Below are 19,722 nucleotides of genomic sequence, written 5' to 3'. Positions count from 1 at the left end.
GATGATCCCAATCTTGCTGTTTAGAAGATCCAAAGGTGTTACTATGGTTCTAATGTTGTTCTGTGTACGATACCGCTTTTATGTTTTCCATATGATTGAAGATTATTTGTTTATATATGTGACTGAATTAAGAAACAAATAAAGGTTAGAATTGACTACATCGATAGAAAAATTGTGGTTGAAGGTTATGGTTGAGGAAATAGTGTAGTGATATCGTTCTCCAAATCAAATGCCTTAGTTTTCTAATCATTTTCAAAATATTGCCTATTACGGTTTAGCCATCATCATATTATCTCCTCTGGTACATTTGTACAAATTTCTGTTTTCAACCGTTCATTTATAAATTAGTCATTTTAATTAGGTAACCATTCAAGTTGTCATGTACTCAAGTAAAAACTTAAACAATAAAATGCCTACTAGGATTTTCGCATCAATGTTATTGTTTGTTTTGATGTTGGATAATTTTTTCTTTCAAATTGATTTGTCCATTTATCTAGTCGGTTAGTCTAATACTTTTTTAAAATACATGTTAAAGTAATACAAGTATATTGCTGGTAAATTAAAACGGAAGAAATATGAAGTAAAAAAACTATAAAACTATTTATCATATATAACCGATCTTTTAAATTATCTCGTTATTTTTTTTTTTTTTGTACTCCATATAATTTTTTAATAATTCTTGTTTCTATTTATACTATGTTTGTGCAACCAATTTTAATATTTTCCCACAAATCTTATCAATCAAGTAAAAAAAATCATAAAGTTAATTTAATGTAATAATTTTATAGTACCATTTGTTTATAACATGTTATTCATTTAGAGTACGTACTTTCAATTTGTAAGATTTAATTTTTATGTATGATATTAGTTTATGTCTTATTTTTGGATTGAAATCATTTTAGTGAAATATATATTTTTTAAATATAATTTTTAGATTGAAACAAACAATCAATTATTATTAATCGTGACTCGCCATATCGAAATCCTGAATCCGCCACTGTTCAAACTTCAAACCGCTCACATTTAAACTCCCCAAAACCCCGTCAAAGAGCGCTAGCCATAATACAGTAATTTTTAAAACTTCTCCCACGTGTGTAAAATAAATGTCGATATGATCAATAATTAATTATAAAGTAGGAAAATGACATTTTTGTTGGAGCCTCAAAAGATATAAGTGGGGCTGGGTTGGCAGATATAAGGACATTTCTCTAAAGCTGGGATAATAGACTAGGAACCAGATGACCCGAATTTTATTTTGTAACCAATATTCATCCACACAAATCTAACTTCTCATTGCAAAATCTTCTCATATCATGTGTGGATCAATCAGTAGTATGTCCTTTGAAAAATATGTTTACGGAGTAAAATATAGTTTATGTCGGTCTCTTTATTAATACGCTTTAACTTAAGTATAACTATGACCATCTATTTATTTGACGGTCTTTATGATAACAAATGATAAAACATCAAATGATAAAAATAAATGTCGATGGCTGTTTGGTTAGTAAGTCACTAACTATATGCATACAATTCACGACATCATCATAAAATGCCAATGACCAAATGCCAAGAAACGACTACTGTAAAATTCTCAAATAATAACAAAGATTATGTGAAAAACAATCGTTCAAATTAAGTTAGCTTCATATGCATTATTAGGTAATTTATCATAAATTTAATTCACGAGTTAGATAATCTTCTTTTAGACTTATATACTACCTATGTTCCTGAAAATTCGATTCACTTTGCAATTGCGCGGTCTCTAATGAACATCTTCGACCATGAATAACTCAGATTGTGTATAAGTGAAAATTATAAAAAAAAATTGATGTTTGGATTATTTATAATAAGAGAAATCTAATAAGATCTCACATGCTAATTAATTCATTTATATCGTATAACTAATAAAATATGGTAAACGCTATTTTATTTTGACCATATGAATAGTAAGTGAGTCGAACTTTTAATAATGGGGTAGTATATTTTTCAGTCCATTTTAATCAATTTTATTTGAGTAATTAAATTTATTTTAATTTACTTCTATTAAATTCAAATTCAATTCATTTATAACAAAAGACTGGACCATCTTGAGTCGGCCTAAATAATTATCAATATTGCTCACGTTGTCGCGTCCACACAAATAATTTCCATCATTCTATATCCCATGTGGGAAAATCTTTGTTCTTTTAGGCTATATACACACTTACACATTATTAACTTTAAAGGTCATGCAAGTTAGAGAGGAAACATTGTAAATACCTCTCCAAAAATGGTTGTGATGAAAACATTGGAATACTGTTAGTCTCACTATGTTTAGTGAGGGGGATTTCGGCGTCGTCGGAATCAGAAAATGGTTGTGATGAAAACATTGGTCATGGATATAAGGTGAAGTGGGCAGACTATGATTCTAATGGCAAAGTTTTGACTGCGAAGCTCTCGCTTGTGAAGAGCTCCGCAGTCTATGGATCTGACGTTAAGTCCCTCATCCTCACTGCCAGGTTTAACTCAACTCTTGATCTCTTTAGTCTTTCAGTATTGGCTTTATATTTTTCACATGGTATTGATGTGAATGTACGTAATACCTTCCGATCTGTTCGCCCTCCAATTATATGATAATGGACATACAATTATTATTAATACATTGAGATCCATGATCAATCGATTAGTAATACAATATGATTACTAAAATATGTACAAGCTCATACAAGTATATTATGAAGTAATTTTTTTGAAACATTTATATTGCTACATATTAAGTTACTTCCTATCGTGTTTAAAATATTTGACCATGTACCAATAAGTTTGTATGATTTATGAAAACTGTTGCTTAATGTCACAAATATGTGGTTCAAAATGGCAAAACGGCAAAACAGAGGGATACAGTACCCATTAACTTGTACTCTTTTTTTTTTAGGGAGTTTTGCTTATGGACTTGTAGTTAAGGAAAAAAAAAAACAAAAATGATACTCACTTAATTTTTTTTATATAGCCTTACAAAATAAAATTACAAGTCCCCTCTTTATTACTCCTACTTAACTAATGTCGCGGTTTTTACTTGTCTTGAACTTAAATTAACAGCTTGGAGTCAAACGACATACTAAGAGTCCGAGTCACCGACGCCGACAATGACCGGTGGGAACTTCCTGACGAAGTCATCACCCGACCACCACCCCCGAAACCATCCACATTCCCAAAATACCCTTTCTCATTCCTCACAAATAACCAAAACCTACAACTATCCGACCCAAACTCCGACCTCACATTCAACCTCCACAAAACCACACCCTTCGGATTTTCCATCAACCGGCGCTCCACCGGCGATGTCCTCTTCAACACCGCCCCAACCGCCGGCGATCCCACCACCTTCCTCATCTTCAAAGACCAATACATCCAACTATCCTCCTCTCTTCCAGCTCAAACTTCACACCTTTATGGGCTTGGTGAACACATCAAGCCCACTTTTCAACTGGCCCAAAATCAAACTCTTACAATGTGGAATGCTGATATTCCGAGTAGTACCCCTGATGTTAACCTTTATGGGGCCCACCCGTTTTACATGGATGTTCGATCTTCGCCCATTAAAGGATCCAGTCATGGTGTTTTGTTGATGAATAGTAATGGGATGGATGTTGAGTATAAAGGTGATAGGATTACTTATAAGGTTATTGGGGGTATTATTGACCTTTACTTCTTTGCTGGTCCTACCCCTGTTATGGTTACTGAGCAGTATACTCGCCTTATTGGTCGTCCTGCCCCTATGCCTTATTGGGTTAAGCAGAAAAATGATTAAGCTGTAAAACATAAATATAATTAGTCAGGGAAAGGTTTACTAATAGATGACATTGGGTTGATGATATCATCCACCACCCCAATTTCACCAGTTTACACACTCGCCATCTTCTCGAAAGCAACAGGACAAATCCAAGTGGCTCAATCATCCTTTTTTGTCCTCGATCATCTCGTTTGTACTCCTTGGATTACCATTCCCCTGTCAACCAGGTAACTCGCCTCTCTAACTTTCCAATGGTTAATCAACGACTCATTGGTTCTTGCCACGGATTGCTATGTTTTCAGAAAATAAACAATGTTGATTCTTCCCTTCAAAACTATAAATGTAGACAGTTTTCGCTTTATAATCCGTTAACAGGCGCTGTTAACATGTTACCGCCATTGTTTCCAAAGAATGAGGGCACCCACATTATGGCCGGGTTTGGATATGATAGCGTCGTGAATCATGATTATAAAATCTTATGTTTTGTATATAGCTATCCTTTTCCGAAGCAGGCTGAATATTATATTTATAGTTTGAAGAACAATTCATGGAAATTCATCACTAATAAACCCGATTTTGTTTCTAAGATTCCTTGTTCTTCATGTATGGTTTACTCTAATAACTCCTTGCTCAACTATCATCAATCATTATTTGACAAATCAATATAATTCACTAGACCTAATGAAGTTTCTCCAAATCTTTGCTCTTCTCTTTTCCACTCAATTATTGAAGCTTCATGATACGTCATATCGGTCTCCCCAATACCAATCCCGCTAACATCAAGTCCGTATGACATGCCTGTCAAGGCTGTCATTATTGCTGTAAGATTATATATGCAATTTGGAATAATGCCTGATATGTGGTTCTTAGCAACATCCAAAATGTGAAGGTTGGATAATTGACAAAGGCTTAAATGTTATAAGATAGGCTAACAACACGAAGAGGGATCGAAGAATTGATGTATGAAAATGTTGATGATGGAAAAGTAGGAGGTAGATAACATGTATCCAAGAAAAGTTTTCTTAGGAAAGGAAGTTTGTTGATCCAGTCGGTGGATTCACTAAGATTACTATGACTCAGGTTGATTTCTCTCAACAATGTAAGATTGGACAGCCACTGCAAGCTTTTTGCAGTGAGCTCGGGATTTAAACTGAGATCAAGAGATGCTAATTTGGAAAGGTTTCCGAGTTGGGAAGGAATTTCACCAAAAAAGCCAGCATTAGCTAAATTGAGGTGCTCTAACTCAGTGAGGGAATCAATGGAACTAGGTATAGGCTGCTGGTCGAAACCACTGAAACTAAGGTCCAAATATTTCAAATGAGTTAGCTCAAAGAGGGAAGTGTCTAACTTACCTTCCACACAAATTATATACTCACCATATCGGACAAAATATCCGTGAAGATGAAGCATGATGACATGGCCAGTACGATTGCTGCAGCGAATGCCACGCCATTGGCAGCAATCTTCTATGTCTCCCCATGAAGAGAGAATTCCTTGCTTGAATCGAAGCAAAGCTTTTCTCTCACGGTCGATACACTTGATGCTACTTTGCTCTCCAAAGTCGGTCTCAGCAGCTCCTGCAATAGCATGATTCGAGTAGCATAACAGAAAAAGCCAACAAAGTATGATAAGGTATTGTAACGTTTTCATGGTTGAATTGCACTTTTGTTTTTGATAATTTTTAAAGAAAAGGAAGGGGATTAACGGATGAAAAACATAAAGTAGTAAAATTATATGTGTGAATATTACATTACATTACATTACATGAGATCTTTTTTATACGAGTAGAGGTCATCATCCCTTGAATGGGAGCTGATTGTGTCTCTTTAGTCTCGTCACGCTCAAAGGTAACATGCAATTAGCCATGGTACGGACCGCAACATTTAATGATTATTGAACAAGTCTAATAATGCACCGTGCAAATATGAATCCGGCTCCCATTTTCTATGAAATATTCAAACATGATACCCTACAAACATTCAGAAGATTTTTCTCATGTATTAATGGCCCAAATTTTGGTGTCAAAGCTAAATTAATACCCTTTTTTACAAGGCACGGATTCTACCTAATACTTCGAGATGAAATTGATGCAAAATAATACATAAGTATGTAAATGTGATTTGTTAGGGAATTAAAGATTATAAAGAGAAAGTAAGTCAATAATTTATACGGTATAAAATAAGTGATATGAGACGAATGAAATAAACGATACTCCGTTTAAAAGTAAGATTGAGAACCATGCATAGAATTAGAGGCAGAGGATTTAAAAAGTGTAGAGAAACCATTTTAGAGGAGTTGCACTTAAACGAAGGCCTAATTTTACAAGTTTTGCATTTAATAAAACAAATGTAAATAATAAATTTAACCAATAATTGGCTATTATATAGATGAAAGTGAAGGATAACTCAAGTGATTAAAGTTTCCCTCTCAGTTCTAATAGATTTTGGGATCGATTCTCATTACCCGACCTTATGCCTTTCTAAAGACCAAAATAACTGTTATATGGATGGGATAGTATTGTGCATCGTGCTGTCCTTAGCTTTGGAGTCATGGTTCTATCATCTATGTAGATAAACTGCAACAAGAGTTATTGTAGTAGGTAGTAATACACTAATTTAGTGTTAGGAATTAACCTATACTAAAAGCGAACCTAAAGTGATTGTCATGATGTCATTAAAAAATTTCCCGCCTTTTTTTTTCTTTATTTATTTATTTATTGCCAAATTTGAATGACTTCCAATTTTTAACCTACAATAATACTTATTTCTATTTTGACAACACATTTAATCCAATCATACTCAATTAATTTTTTTATTATTATTTTTGTAATATATATTTTATATACTAGGAATCTTTTAGTTACAAATATAGTAACATAGATTAAAATTAAAGTATTGAAATACTTCGTATATCATTATCTAAGATTATTATAATATTATCATTTTTTTTCCTCCAACTTAAAATTTATTTTAATTAAAAATAGAAAAAAAAAATATTTTGATAGCATACTTTGTATAAATCTTAAAATTATGCATAATGTTTGTAAGAACAATCAAACAAAGTTATTTTATTATATTATACTGCTCCGTTTTTTATATGTTAGAGTTGGATTTGCACATTTGTCGAGAAACAACTTTAACCATCAATATCCTTAAGTATTATTTTGTTACAAATATATTTTTAACATCATTCATAGCACGGGACAACACATATAGAGCTATGGCACTACACCACTATATTGAGAAACATTCACTTCACATACATAGTTCTAAAGTGTGTGTTGATTATACAATTTTTTTTTTTTTTTTTTTTTTTTTTTTTTTTTTTTTTTTTTTTGTACTTCGTATAGTTTAGTGTGAATTTCACACATTTTATCAATTTTTTTTATGCTGATAATTGTTGGTACATACTCCATAGTAAATTAGTATTGAACTTGGTAAGTTGGTAGCTTCTATAAACTTAACTAACTTTATGTGGACCTGAATTTAATGAAATAAGTAAAATAAGGTGCACAATATATGTCCTTAGTTTAAATACATGCTCAAAAAAGTAATCTGTTGTAAATAAGCTGAATGTTGTTCTTGGGCACGAGATTGAATTTTACACATTTTCAAATTTTATGTTAACAATGGTTGACGTTTGTCCACAATCCATAGTAACAAAGTACAATGATGAATGATGTATGAACTCAGAGTACATTCTATTCACCGAATTTTAAGCTTACTTGATTTTATTTAAGTTGTAAGTTGCCTTAACTAGGTTAAACCCCGTGCAAATGCACGGTTGTTGAATAATTATGATAATAATATAATTATATAAAAAATTAATGAATGGATTCATCAGGTATTAAAGTGCATGAAATGTAATAAAACAATTAAAACATGTGAGAGAAAATATTTATAGTTATAATGTGCAAGTTGATATTTTAGGAAGTTTATTTTAGAATTTATATAAAAAAAAGTCATAATCCAAATGCAATCTTTATTTTTATATAATAACAATTTTTTTAGAAAGTAATTTTGGCGGGAATTTTTTTAATAATATGTTGCCAAGTGTTCCTTCAGATTCGCTTTTAGTAGTATGTAATTGATAATTGATTGATTATCCCTTAATTACCCAAATAAGTGGAATTACGATGCATAGCTATTAACCTTAATGAAATATAAGTGGTTGTTTCCTTCATATTTTGGAGATAGGCTGATAGGGGAAGCAAGTTGGTGTACGGAATCTTCCTCTGGACAAGATGCAGAAATTGTTTAGTAAACTTCACATTGATCCTGGTAAGAATGATGCACTATTCTTGTTAGTTTTTTCATTGCAATTTCTGTCCACTAGCCTATTTATTACAAATCAGCCCTCAAACAGAGAACCTTAAATTGCTTATTTTGCTAAGTAAATACTTTATTTTATTTTTTTCTTAAAAAAACTTCTGTCACTTTTAGTTTGGAACCACTTTTTTTTTTCCGGAATTATTGTTTGTTTAAGATCTAGAGGCACTAACTAAACATACACCTAATTTTGAAAAATGCGTACTAAGTCAAGTGGATTGTAACTAGCAGTAAAATTTATAAATTTTAAGCTGGAAAATTAACCTTAAACTCGCCTTAACATTTATAAAGTACTCTGACAAGTTAACTTTTTAAAACTCGCTAGATTGTGGGCTAAGCCACTGGAAAACAGAGATAGAAACTTAGAAAGTTCTGTTTATTACAAGAGCATACATAGCCCTCTAATAAGTACAACACTTGCACATTCTCCTTCTAGCTCATTGTTTGACAAATCAATATAATTCAATAGTCTTAATAAAGCTTTTCCAAATCTCCGCTCTTCTCTTTTCCACTCAATTACTACAGCTTCCTCTAACAATTCAACCATGTGATTATCTTCACCAATGTCAAAACCATCTTCATAAAAAAATAGGTGTTCTGACCCGTTCATCAACGCTGTCAAATTATATATGCAATTTGGAATAGTGCCAGATATGTGGTTCATGGCAACATCCAACATGCGAAGATTGGATAACTGACAAAGGCTTAAAGGCAATTTTCCAAAAAACTTGTTACCGCGTAACTTAAGAAAAGCGAGATCTAGTATAGTGTTTCCGATGCTTGGTGGTATATAGCCAGTTAAATAATTATTCCCAACATTTAGAAACGATAAAAACGTACAGTTCAACAATGACATTGGGATCTCTCCTGAAAAGCTATTATTTTGCAAGTGCAAATATTCAAGTTGTGCTAGGTCACCAATGGATGTTGGTATATTTCCAGATAATTTATTGTTTTCCAAGTGCAAATATACGAGTTTATCCATTTTCATCAAACAGTTTGGAATTTTTCCAGACAACAAGTTGTTTGATAGGTCAAGCTCTTCTAGCTTTGAATTAGCTATTCTTGGACACAATAGCAGAGAGCCATCCGAAAACATGTTATCGTTTAGGCGTATGGACTCAACATTTTTATCTCCAACAAAAGATGGGATTGATCCCTCAAAGTAGTTTGAGCTCAAGTCAATAACTTGGAGGGTCTCAAAGGATGTTGATAAATCAGGGAGCACCCCATGAATCATATTGTGAGACATGTTTACATATCTTAGATTGGACGACAACGATTTTGTCCAAAAGGCAAGAGGAAGTTCACCAGAAATTTGAGCACTGGATATATCAAGGTAGGAGAAATTAGTTTGAGTTAGAAGCCATTTTGGGAAGGAAGGGCCCAACTTGCAAGATCTCAAACCTATAACGTTCAAATGAAAGCAGGGAATCCAATTTTGATTGATGTCAAGCACTAGTGCCGGGTTGTTTGACAAGTCTAATATTCTCAACCGTGAAAGATTTAAGAAATGATTGTGGTTGAGAGTAGCTTTTAAGGAATTATTAAAAACATCCAAAATCTCAAGCATAGAAAGTTGCCCAATACCTTGACTGATTGTTCCATTCAGATGATTCTTATAAAGATGTAATTCTTTGATTGATGAAAAAGTAGTAATCATGTTCGGAATAGAGCCCCAGAACTGATTCACACTCAAATCCAGATGCTCCAGACATGATTTGTTCGCACACCCACATGATAGAGCTTGGAAGGCATTTAAAAGGGGGCCATCAAGGTTATTGCCACATAATGAGAGTATTCTCAAGGCCCTCAAGTTTGAAAAAGTAATAGGAACGGAACCTTCAAATTGATTAAAAGAGAGGTCAAGATATGAAAGGGAGTGCATGTACTTCCCAAATGAACTTGGAATAGGCCCTGAAAGTAAGTTAAGAGACAGGTCAAGATATTCAAGTTGGTTACCATTTCTACTCAAATTGAACAAACAATTGAATATTGAAGTGTCATTGAAATTATTAAAAGAAAGGCTAACAATACGAAGAGAGGATGAGGAATTGATGTATGAAAGTGATGATGATGAAAATGTAGCAGGTAGCTCACAATCATCCAAGTAAAGTTTTCTAAGGGAAGGAAGATTGTTGATGGTTTGGACCCAATCGGTGGCTTCACTAAGATTAGTTCCTTGAAGATAGAGTTCTCTCAACAATGTGAGACCAGAGAGCCACTGCATGCTTTTAGCAGAAGAACCCTCATTATCATTAGAACTGAGATCAAGAGATACTAATTTGGAAAGGTTTCCGAGTTAGGGAGGAATTTCACCAAAAAAGCCAGCACTAGATAAATTGAGGTGCTCTAACTCAGTGAGGGAATCAATGAAATTGGGTATAGTCAGGTTGAAATAATTGAGACTAAGGTCCAAATAATTCAAATGAGTTAGCTCATAGAGGGAAGGGTCCAATTTACCTTTCAGACAAGACATGGATACATTTATACCTTGAAGATGAAGCATGATGACATGGCCAGTGTGATTGTTGCAGCTAATCCCACGCCACCGGCAGCAGTCTTCTACGTCTCCCCAAGAAGACAGAAGCCCACAATAATCAGATTCAATTCCTTCCTTGAATCGAAGCAGAGCTTTTCTCTCGCGGTCGATATACTTGATGCTACTATGCTCTCCAACCTCAGTCTCATCTCCTGCAATAGCAGGAATCGAGTAGCAAAACAGAACAAGCCAACATAGTATGATCATATATGTATATTATAATAAGGTATTTTAGCGTTTTCATGGTTGAATTGCACCTTTGTTTTTGATAAATTTAAAGGATACGGGAGAATATTAACGGATGAAAAACATAAAGTTGAAATGTATGTGTGAATATTACATGAGATCTTTTTTGTACGAGTAGAGTTCATATATCATCTCGTGAATGGGAGCTGATTGTGTGACTTTAGTTATAGTCATGCTCAAAGAGTCAAAGGTAACATGCAAATAGCCAGACTACGGACCACAACATTAAATGATCCTTGAACAGTCTAATAATACACGGTGCAAATATTTCTAAAAATTAGTCAAAAATAAACTAAATCAAAAAATTAGTCTTAACCGTTGGGTTGACTCGAACAAAAAACTTTAAGTTAATGTTGAGCATTTCTCAACCACCCGAAGTGACCCTACCTAAATGAACCATGACCGAAAGTGACCAGACCACAACCCAACCCGACTGACCCGATTGATGGGTCTAATCTTGCGGTGTGTGTGTGACAAAAGTCGTCTTATTGTTTGATTAATTTGGTTCATGAAAGCATTTATTTTCAAAGTCTTCTTACCGTTTGTTTTGGTTCATGACTTACTGACTTTTCAAATGTAATGTTCCAAACTTCCAATGAACACATACATAATGTAGTACTAGCTATCAAGCTTATTCCTAACTCATTTTTACATATACACAATCACTAAGGCAAAATTGTGGTATGTCAACCTATATGAGAAAATTTTAAATTAAACGTTCTGCCAAAATAAAAGTTAAACGTCTCATACATCCCTAAATCAATTCTATTTTAAAAAATATATTATATGTAACTGTAAGCGTAAGGGTTGTTTTATTACCAATATATGTATAATGCATGACTATTAGTTTAATCGATAAACTATGCCAGATTGGGAGATTATGTCTCCATCTGATTACCATAAATATTTTTATTCAAGTAAGGGTAACAAGTCTTTACTTTGACATTTTATCTCCTAAAGGGTGCATAACTGCATATCAACTACAGAATAAAGGGTGCATATCAGCTACAGAATTCTTATGTAAACAATATTTGTAAAGATTATATCTCACTTAATGCTATTATAAAATGAATGCAGTAGCAAGATAACGCAAAAGATGAGGAGCAATTGTTTGAATAGGCATTAAGATACCTGCAAGATAATGTTACATGCTCATTTTGGGGATAAATATGCTGAATTTTCAGGCACATATAGAGAACTATGGCACTATGCCAATATATTGAGAAACATTCACTTCACATACATAGTTCTAAAGTATGTGTTGATTTGGAAATTAAAAGTGAAATTAGCAACAGTCAACAGAGCTTCTTAAACGACAAGGGCAAATGGAAACAGATAAATAAAATAAATTTACAGAAACAGATATATAATGATCAACTTAGTGACTTACTTGTCCTGGTTGATGAATCATCAGTGTCTTGCTATTGTCATGGTTAAAAAAGATGTATAAGCTCCAGTGCATCAGCCATATCCTGCTCTGTACCTGATACAATTCGAAGGTGATGTTAAAGCCTGCAAAATAAACTAATCATCAACAAAAATGCAAACATACAAAGATATTAATTCTCAACAAAACAAGCAGATAAGAACAAAGATTAAGACCTTAGAATCCATTATCTCTTTTGTACGATTAAGCTCCTAAAGCGCAATGTCCCAGTTTTGCATTAGAATCTCAGCAGCAAGCATCCCCCACAATGTGCTGAGACTTCTTACACAGTCGGTGCACAGGGCTCTGTATTGATAGAGAAAATCAGCTGCACCAGAATAGTTCCCACATTCAAATTGAAATTTTACGTACAGACACAATGCCTCAATCTGCTCTGGCCCAATCTGATTAAAACAACAATGAGGTCTAAGAAGATGCCTAGAAAAGGTTTTATAGATATTAAACTCAGCTGTATAACAAGCAATAAAATTAGCAACTGGTCTTATAACCATAATTAAAACTCTGCCATGCTGGGCTATATGCATAGTTCCACCCAAAAAACCATCATCAACTTCTATTGTCATCCTAGATCAACCATAGATTTCCTGATCGAATGTCGCTAGATAACCTAAACTGCTTCACCAAAAGACAAAGTACACCCCCTGTATGCATATGGTCCTTTGAAGGACAATTTTTTTTTTTTTAATTTTTCACCATTAAAAAGCATTTCGTAGCTTCTTATCACATCAAAAATCATGATAAAGAGTTCTGTAATGCTTTGCAAAACCAGCTCAAACAAAGGAAATAAAAAAAATATATCAAAATCAAAAGTGATCAGAAAAACTCAAACCTATACAAAAGTTAATGGCACTAGAGAAGAATTTAGGGCAATCTGAATTCAGCCATGATTGACAGATTGAGTACCATGAAAGCATGACCATTCCCCAGGCTTCCCCAACAAACAAATCACTTGTAGGCTGGGTGAAATAGAGTCCTTATTTGAGCATACTTCCAAGGACACAATGGATCTGCCATCAATAAGAAGGCTTTTTCTCCCTGCAACCAATATAAAATTGCTAATGTGAAGTGAAATCAATGCTTTGACATTTATTCTCTGCCTGCAATGGAACTCAAGTCCAATGAACAAAGGGCTCACCAAGTTGTTTAAAAGGCAATAGGTGTCTGACTGTCTGAGACAAAAGGGGAGACTGAACGGCATGCAAACTGAAATATGACACAGTAACCATAACTGTAAGTCAAAGCAACCCCCCCCCCCCCCCCCCCCCCAAGAAACCCCTTTAGAGTGACTTCATGAACTACCATCTGTACTGACTACTGAAAAGTGAAAACCCTCACCTAAGCGGATACGAAGACAGATAATCACAGCTAGACAGCAGCAATACACACAAATAATACAATTGGTAATCGCAGAAGGAAGTAATGCAAAATACAGCAAAGAACACAATGTTAAGGAGCACTTAAAGCACTAAAGCCTACAACTGAATCAACAACCAAAATCATAAGAGGCTTATTTTTATATCTAGCAACATGAAACAATGCTAGCAACATGAAAATTAAAGTGATATTGTCATCTCTTTCTAAAACAAACCAACTTCTAACTAGCATTCTGAAATAAGAAGCTAAATCTCCTCCACCACACGAACACACAAACAATTAATCAAATCATCAACTCCACCACATGAAACATCATCCCCTACCCCCCCACCCCACATACAAACACAAACACAAACGAGTGACAAAACCACCAACAAAGTTCAAGATACTAGTAAGTCATTGTAATTCGCGATAAACACCACATTATTCTACAAGAGTATTGTTTAAGAACGGAAAGAAACACATAATTAAACTACCATCGCAACTAGAATCACCATTGAATATAATCAAATTAAACAAAATATAACAGTAGACGACAATAATTGAATGATTTACAAATCAATCAAATCATTGAAACAAAAGTTTGCAAAGCTGATAACGATCATTAAGCATATGAAGATTATACTGTTTATCAGAACGCAATTCCTAAAATTTCCTCCAACGATGTTACCTTGAGGAACCTCAACTCTACACTCAAATCAAACAAAAGCAAAACCCTAGGAAAGAGAAAATTACCTTGAGGAACTCCATCAACCATGTTAGTTTTGTAGAGGAAGTCGATTTTATTCTTGAAGAGCTGAGCATCATAGTACAATTCGCGTTCTTGAAGAAACTCCAGCAATGGAAACACAAGATGACATTGGTGGTGTTAAGTCGTATTCCGCCATTGTTGCGGTAGCATTAGCAGAGAGAAGAGGAAATTATTTATTGATTGATAATATTGGTTTTTTTTTTTTTTTTTTTTGACACAGATATTATTGGGTATTGGGCCAGTGAAAGACCATTAATATTATTGGGCGTAGATATTGGGTATTTCTTATGTATGAATAAATTTCAACTAACTTAAGAATATGATTATGTCAAATTATGGTTAGTAAACTTCACAGTAATGGCCAAAGATATTCTTGTTAGTTTTTTCATAGCAATTTCTGTCCACTAGCTTATTCTATACAATTCAGCCAACAAACAGAGAACCTTAAATTGATTATTTAGCTAAGTAAACGCTTAATTTTATTTTTTTTTACAAAAAAAAAAAAAAAAAAAACTTCTGTCACTTTTAGTTTGAAACCACTTTTTTTCGGAATTATTTTTTGTTTAAGATCTAAAGGCACTAACTAAACATACACATTATTTAAAAAAATGCGTAATAAGTCAAGTGGATTGTAACTAGCAGAAAAATTTATAAATTATAAGCATACACACAACTATTAATTATAAACATACACACAACTATTAATTATTGACTTAGTAAAAAACATAAACAACAATCCTTTCTTGTTCAAGCCACTGCTCAGAAGCTCGACAGACGGATCAACCTGCCAAATCAGACAAGAGAAGAAAAATGATTAAGGCGTAAAACAAAAAAATATAATTAGTCAGGGAAACGGTTACTAATAAATGACATTACCTTATAAATAGGTTGAAAATGCAAGTTGGAGAATGCACCAGAAAAAGAAGTCACCACCCAGGCACCCACCTACACGAAAAAAAAAATAAGAAAGCAGAAATTAGATAATCTTTGCTTAGTTGATTTAAACTGTACCTGTAATATTGAACCAATAATAAATTTATGAATAATTACCTTCAATCTTTCCTCCAAATTCTGGCTACATTCAACACCACCATGACATAAATCTTGTCTTTGATGTCACCAAAGAAGCTGAAAAACGCATGTCTCCATGTTCTCTTCACCACTAAAGTCCCACAAACTCCCCAGAATCCCACAATAAATCCGAGCACCACACTGATGTACAACCCTAAATAAAAAGTGTCAATTCCATGCTCCTCCTGATGAGTGACATTTGTTCCATTATTTATTGTCATGGCGGGTGGTGGTTCGTCTCCTGCACAACCTTGACGTGGAGCCCCGCAAAGTAATGGGTTTCCCATGTACGATGAAGGATCAAAACCTCGTAGCTGAGTTCCGAGTGGAATCCTCCCTGACAAGTTGTTGTTTGACAAATCCAAGATTGCCAGAGAGCTAACATCAGCAAGGCTTCGAGGTATAACTCCAGACAGGTGATTGTTTGATAAATCCAGAAATTCTAATGATGCAAGCTGCCCAATATTTGATGGAATGATTCCGGTCAACTTGTTTCTTGATAAATCGAGGGATAGTAACTTAGTAAGATTTGAGATTCCATCTGGGATTTCACCTTCTAGCTCATTATTTGACATATCAATATAATTCACTAGTCTTAATGAAGTTCCTGCAAATCTTTGCTCTTCTCTTTTCCACTCAATCATTGCAGCTTCCTTAAACAAGCCAACGATGTAATCTTCACCAACGTCAACACCAGTATTATCAAACTGTAGGTCTTTTGACCCGCTCATCATCGCTGTAAAATTATATATGCAATTTGGAATAGGGCCTGATATGTGGTTCATGGCAATATCTAACATGTGAAGATTGGATAATTGACAAAGGCTTAAAGGCAATTTTCCAAAAAACTTGTTTCCACGTAAGTTAAGATATGCGAGATATTCAAAAGCATTTCCAATGCTTGGTGGTATATAGCCAGTTAAAGAATTATACCCAAGATCTAAAAAATATAAGGACATACAGTTCAACATTGAACTAGGGAGCTTTCCTGAAAAACTATTATTTTGCAGGTGCAAATATTGGAGTTGTAGTAGGTCACCAATGGATGTTGGTATATTTCCAGTGAATTTATTGTTTTCCAAGTGCAAATATTGGAGTTGATCCCTTTTCATCAAACAATTTGGAAGTCTTCCAGACAATAAATTGTTTGATACATCAAGCTCTACTAGCTTCGAATTAGCTATTCTTGGACAAAATAGTTGAGTGGCATCCGAAAACGTGTTATCATTCAGGCGTACTGACTCAACATTTTTGTCTCCAACAAAAGATGGGATCGATCCTTCAAAGTAGTTTGAGCTGAAGTCAATAACTTTGAGGTTGTCAAAGGATGCTGACAAATTAGGGAGCACCCCCTGAATCATATTGTGAGACATGTTTATATACCTTAGATTGGGCGACAACGATCTTGTCCAAAAGGAAGGAGGAATTTCACCAGAAATTTGAGCATTGGATATATCAAGATAGGAGAAATTAGTCTGAGTTAGAAGCCAGTTTGGGAAGGAAGGGCCCAACTTGCAAGATCTCAAACGTATAACGTTCAAATGAAAGTAGGGATTCAAAATTTTGATTGAGTCAAGCACTAGTGCCGGGTTGGCTGACAAGTCTAATATTTGCAACCGTGAGAGATTTAAGAAGTGGTTGTGGTTGAGAGTAGCTTTTAAGGAATTATTAAAAACATCCAAAATCTCAAGCATAGAAAGTTGCCCAATACTTTGACTGATTGTTCCATTCAGATGATTATCATAAAGATATAATTCTTTGATTGATGTAAAACTATTAATCGTGTTCGGAATAGAGCCCCAGAACTGATTCATACTCAAATCCAGATGCTCTAAAAGTGGCTTGTTCGCACACCCACATGATAGAGCTTGTAAGACATTTAAAAGGGGACCATTAAGTTTATTGTTATAGAATGAGAGTTCTCTCAAGGCCCTCAAGTTTGAAAATGTGATAGGAATGGAACCTTCAAAATAATTATCATCAAAGTAAAGATATGAAAGGGAGTACATGTACTTCCCAAATGATCTTGGAACAGGCCCTGAAAGTAAGTTATCAGAAAGGTCAAGATATTCAAGTTGGTTACCATTTCTACTCATATTGAACAACCACTTGAATATTGAAGTGGTATTGAAATTATTACCACCAAGGCTAATAACACGAAGAGAGGTGGAGGAATTGATGTATGAAAGTGATGATGACGGAAATGTAGCAGGAAGCTGACAATAATCCAAGTAAAGGATCTTTAGGGAAGGAAGATTGTTGATGGTTTGGAACCAGTTGGTGGCTTCACTAAGATCACTATCACTAAGGTGGATCTCTCTCAACAATGTAAGATGGGACATCCACTGCAAGCTTTTAAAAGTGACTTCATAGGACTGGGGAGTGAGATCAAGAGATGCTAATTTGGAAAGGTTTCCGAGTTGGGGAGGAATTTCACCAAAAAAGCCAGCACTAGATAAATTGAGGTACTCTAACTCAGTGAGGGAATCTATGGAACTGGGTATAGTCTGGATGAAACCATTTTTACTAAGGTCCAAATATTTCAAATGTGTTAGCTCAAACAGGGAAGGGTCCAACTTACCTTCCAAACAACCCGAGGTGAACTCAATGACATTAATCCAACCTCGAAGATGAAGCATGATGACATGACCAGTACGATTGCTGCAGCGAATACCACGCCATTGGCAGCAATCTTCTATATCTCCCCATGAAGATAGAAGCCCACAGTTATCAGATTCAATTCCTTGCTTGAATCGAAGCAAAGCTTTTCTCTCGCCGTCGATACACTTGATAGCATGACTCGGGTAGCATAACAGAACAACCCAACAAAGTAAGATTATGTATTGTAGCGTTTTCATGGTTGAATTGCACTTTTGTTTTTGTTATATTTAAAGGTTATGGGAGCTGAGGGGATTAATGGATGAAAAACATAAAGTTGAATGGTGTAAATGTTGTATTACATGTCGTCTTTTTTTATACTAGTAGAATTTATCCATCATCCCATGAATGGAAACTAGTTGTGTCACTACTTTAGCTCTAGTCAAGTAAGTTAGGCAACATACAACTAGCTTAGTAGACAGGATACGGACCACAACAATGATAATCCAAACCTGTTTCCCCCATATCTTCTATTGAGTATATATTCTTCGTAATACACACATCTAGAAAAAATTCTCGTCTTTAATGGCCCAAATTTTGGTATCAAAGTAAATTAATACTTTATTCATTTCTGTATTACAACAATTTGAACGCACGAAATCTTAATATTTTGAGTTGAAATTGACAAAATAATACTATTACATATTTCTTCCGTTTTTATTTAGTTGCAATACATCCCTTCGTCACACATTTTAAGAAAGATATTAGCCTAGGTAAATGGATAAATTAATTTATAAAATTTTACCACGTATAGATTATGAAAGAGAAATTAAGTGAACTGCTTATGTAAACTAAATGGTATAGGAATAACCGAATAATCATCTATAAAACTAGGCAAAACCTTGATTCTCAAGTAATAAAATTTCCCGCTAAATTTTTTTCAATTTTACCCTTTAATTTAAATTGTTGATAAATCTAAACATATGTTAAATTAGTGAAATGATATAAAAGTAAGAGGGATGAAATCATGAAAAGAATAACATTATAGAGTATTAGAGAGATTAAAGATATAATAATATTTATAAAGTTTGGAGAACCCATGCATTTTAAAAGAAGGCAGATCTGACAAGTTTTGCAATCAAGAAAACGGAGATACTACTTAGTACATTTAACAACTAATTCTTAGTATATTGATGGGGCAGTATTGTCTATTGTGCATCATGTCGTCCTTGCCATAAGAAATTAATCAAATTATATATGGATTTATATTAGTGTTAGGTTTATAAATGTCAACTAACTTGGTTAAAAAAATAAGTCTTTGACCCTTTGGTGTTCATCTAACGAGGATCAAGCTACTGAAATTTCCTAAATATGGTCCACTAAGAGTGCTATTTTAGTCAAGACTAAGACTGGGGTAGAGTCTTAAATTATTATTATTATTATTTTTTTTTATTATTATTATATATTTTTTTTTAAGAGAGTTGCAAAAGCAATTGATGTAGACTATATTAGATTTTATATCTTGACTTGAGTACCACCCTCAAAACTTTAATCAACTAGACTAGTTGATTATTCACGGGGTAGAGTTAATAA

At 34.0% G+C, this 19,722-nt stretch overlaps 4 protein-coding genes across 6 annotated transcripts; 1 reads left to right on the top strand and 3 right to left on the bottom strand.

Moving 5' to 3' along the window:
- Positions 1-1,483: 1,483 nt before the first annotated feature.
- On the top strand, positions 1,484-3,810 carry LOC110729475 (alpha-glucosidase-like). The gene is made up of 3 exons (XM_021909208.1): positions 1,484-1,500; positions 2,226-2,498; positions 3,079-3,810. Exons 1-3 carry the CDS (start codon positions 1,484-1,486, stop codon positions 3,788-3,790), a joined length of 1,002 nt encoding a protein of 333 aa, XP_021764900.1. The 3' UTR covers positions 3,791-3,810.
- Positions 3,811-4,681: 871 nt separating this feature from the next.
- Positions 4,682-5,422, bottom strand: LOC110729474 (LRR receptor-like serine/threonine-protein kinase GSO1). Its single transcript, XM_021909207.1, has one exon. It carries the CDS (start codon positions 5,420-5,422, stop codon positions 4,682-4,684), a length of 741 nt encoding a protein of 246 aa, XP_021764899.1.
- Positions 5,423-8,359: 2,937 nt separating this feature from the next.
- On the bottom strand, positions 8,360-14,940 carry LOC110729567 (probable LRR receptor-like serine/threonine-protein kinase At4g20940). Its single transcript, XM_021909308.1, has 5 exons — positions 14,445-14,940; positions 13,239-13,370; positions 12,491-12,718; positions 10,564-12,371; positions 8,360-10,017 (listed from the first exon to the last, which is right to left on the bottom strand). The coding sequence occupies exons 4-5, from the start codon at positions 10,847-10,849 to the stop codon at positions 8,480-8,482; spliced, it is 1,824 nt and encodes a 607-aa protein (XP_021765000.1). The 5' UTR covers positions 10,850-12,371; positions 12,491-12,718; positions 13,239-13,370; positions 14,445-14,940; the 3' UTR covers positions 8,360-8,479.
- Positions 14,654-18,579, bottom strand: LOC110729565 (LRR receptor-like serine/threonine-protein kinase GSO2). 3 transcript variants are annotated; one of them, XR_002512926.1, is made up of 3 exons: positions 15,511-18,579; positions 15,337-15,405; positions 14,654-15,244 (listed from the first exon to the last, which is right to left on the bottom strand). XR_002512926.1 is itself a non-coding variant. In XM_021909305.1 (2 exons), exon 1 carries the CDS (start codon positions 18,387-18,389, stop codon positions 15,513-15,515), a length of 2,877 nt encoding a protein of 958 aa, XP_021764997.1. In that variant the 5' UTR covers positions 18,390-18,579; the 3' UTR covers positions 14,654-15,405; positions 15,511-15,512. The 3 variants fall into 3 exon arrangements, 1 of the variants encoding a protein (XP_021764997.1); XR_002512925.1 differs by having other exon boundaries at positions 15,337-18,579; XM_021909305.1 differs by having other exon boundaries at positions 14,654-15,405.
- Between the last annotated feature and the right edge of the window lie 1,143 nt (positions 18,580-19,722).

The sequence above is a fragment of the Chenopodium quinoa genome, unplaced genomic scaffold (genome assembly GCF_001683475.1).
Source record: "Chenopodium quinoa cultivar QQ74 unplaced genomic scaffold, ASM168347v1, whole genome shotgun sequence".
Taxonomy (NCBI): domain Eukaryota; kingdom Viridiplantae; phylum Streptophyta; class Magnoliopsida; order Caryophyllales; family Amaranthaceae; genus Chenopodium; species Chenopodium quinoa.
This window is presented reverse-complemented; position numbering and strand designations above follow the sequence as displayed.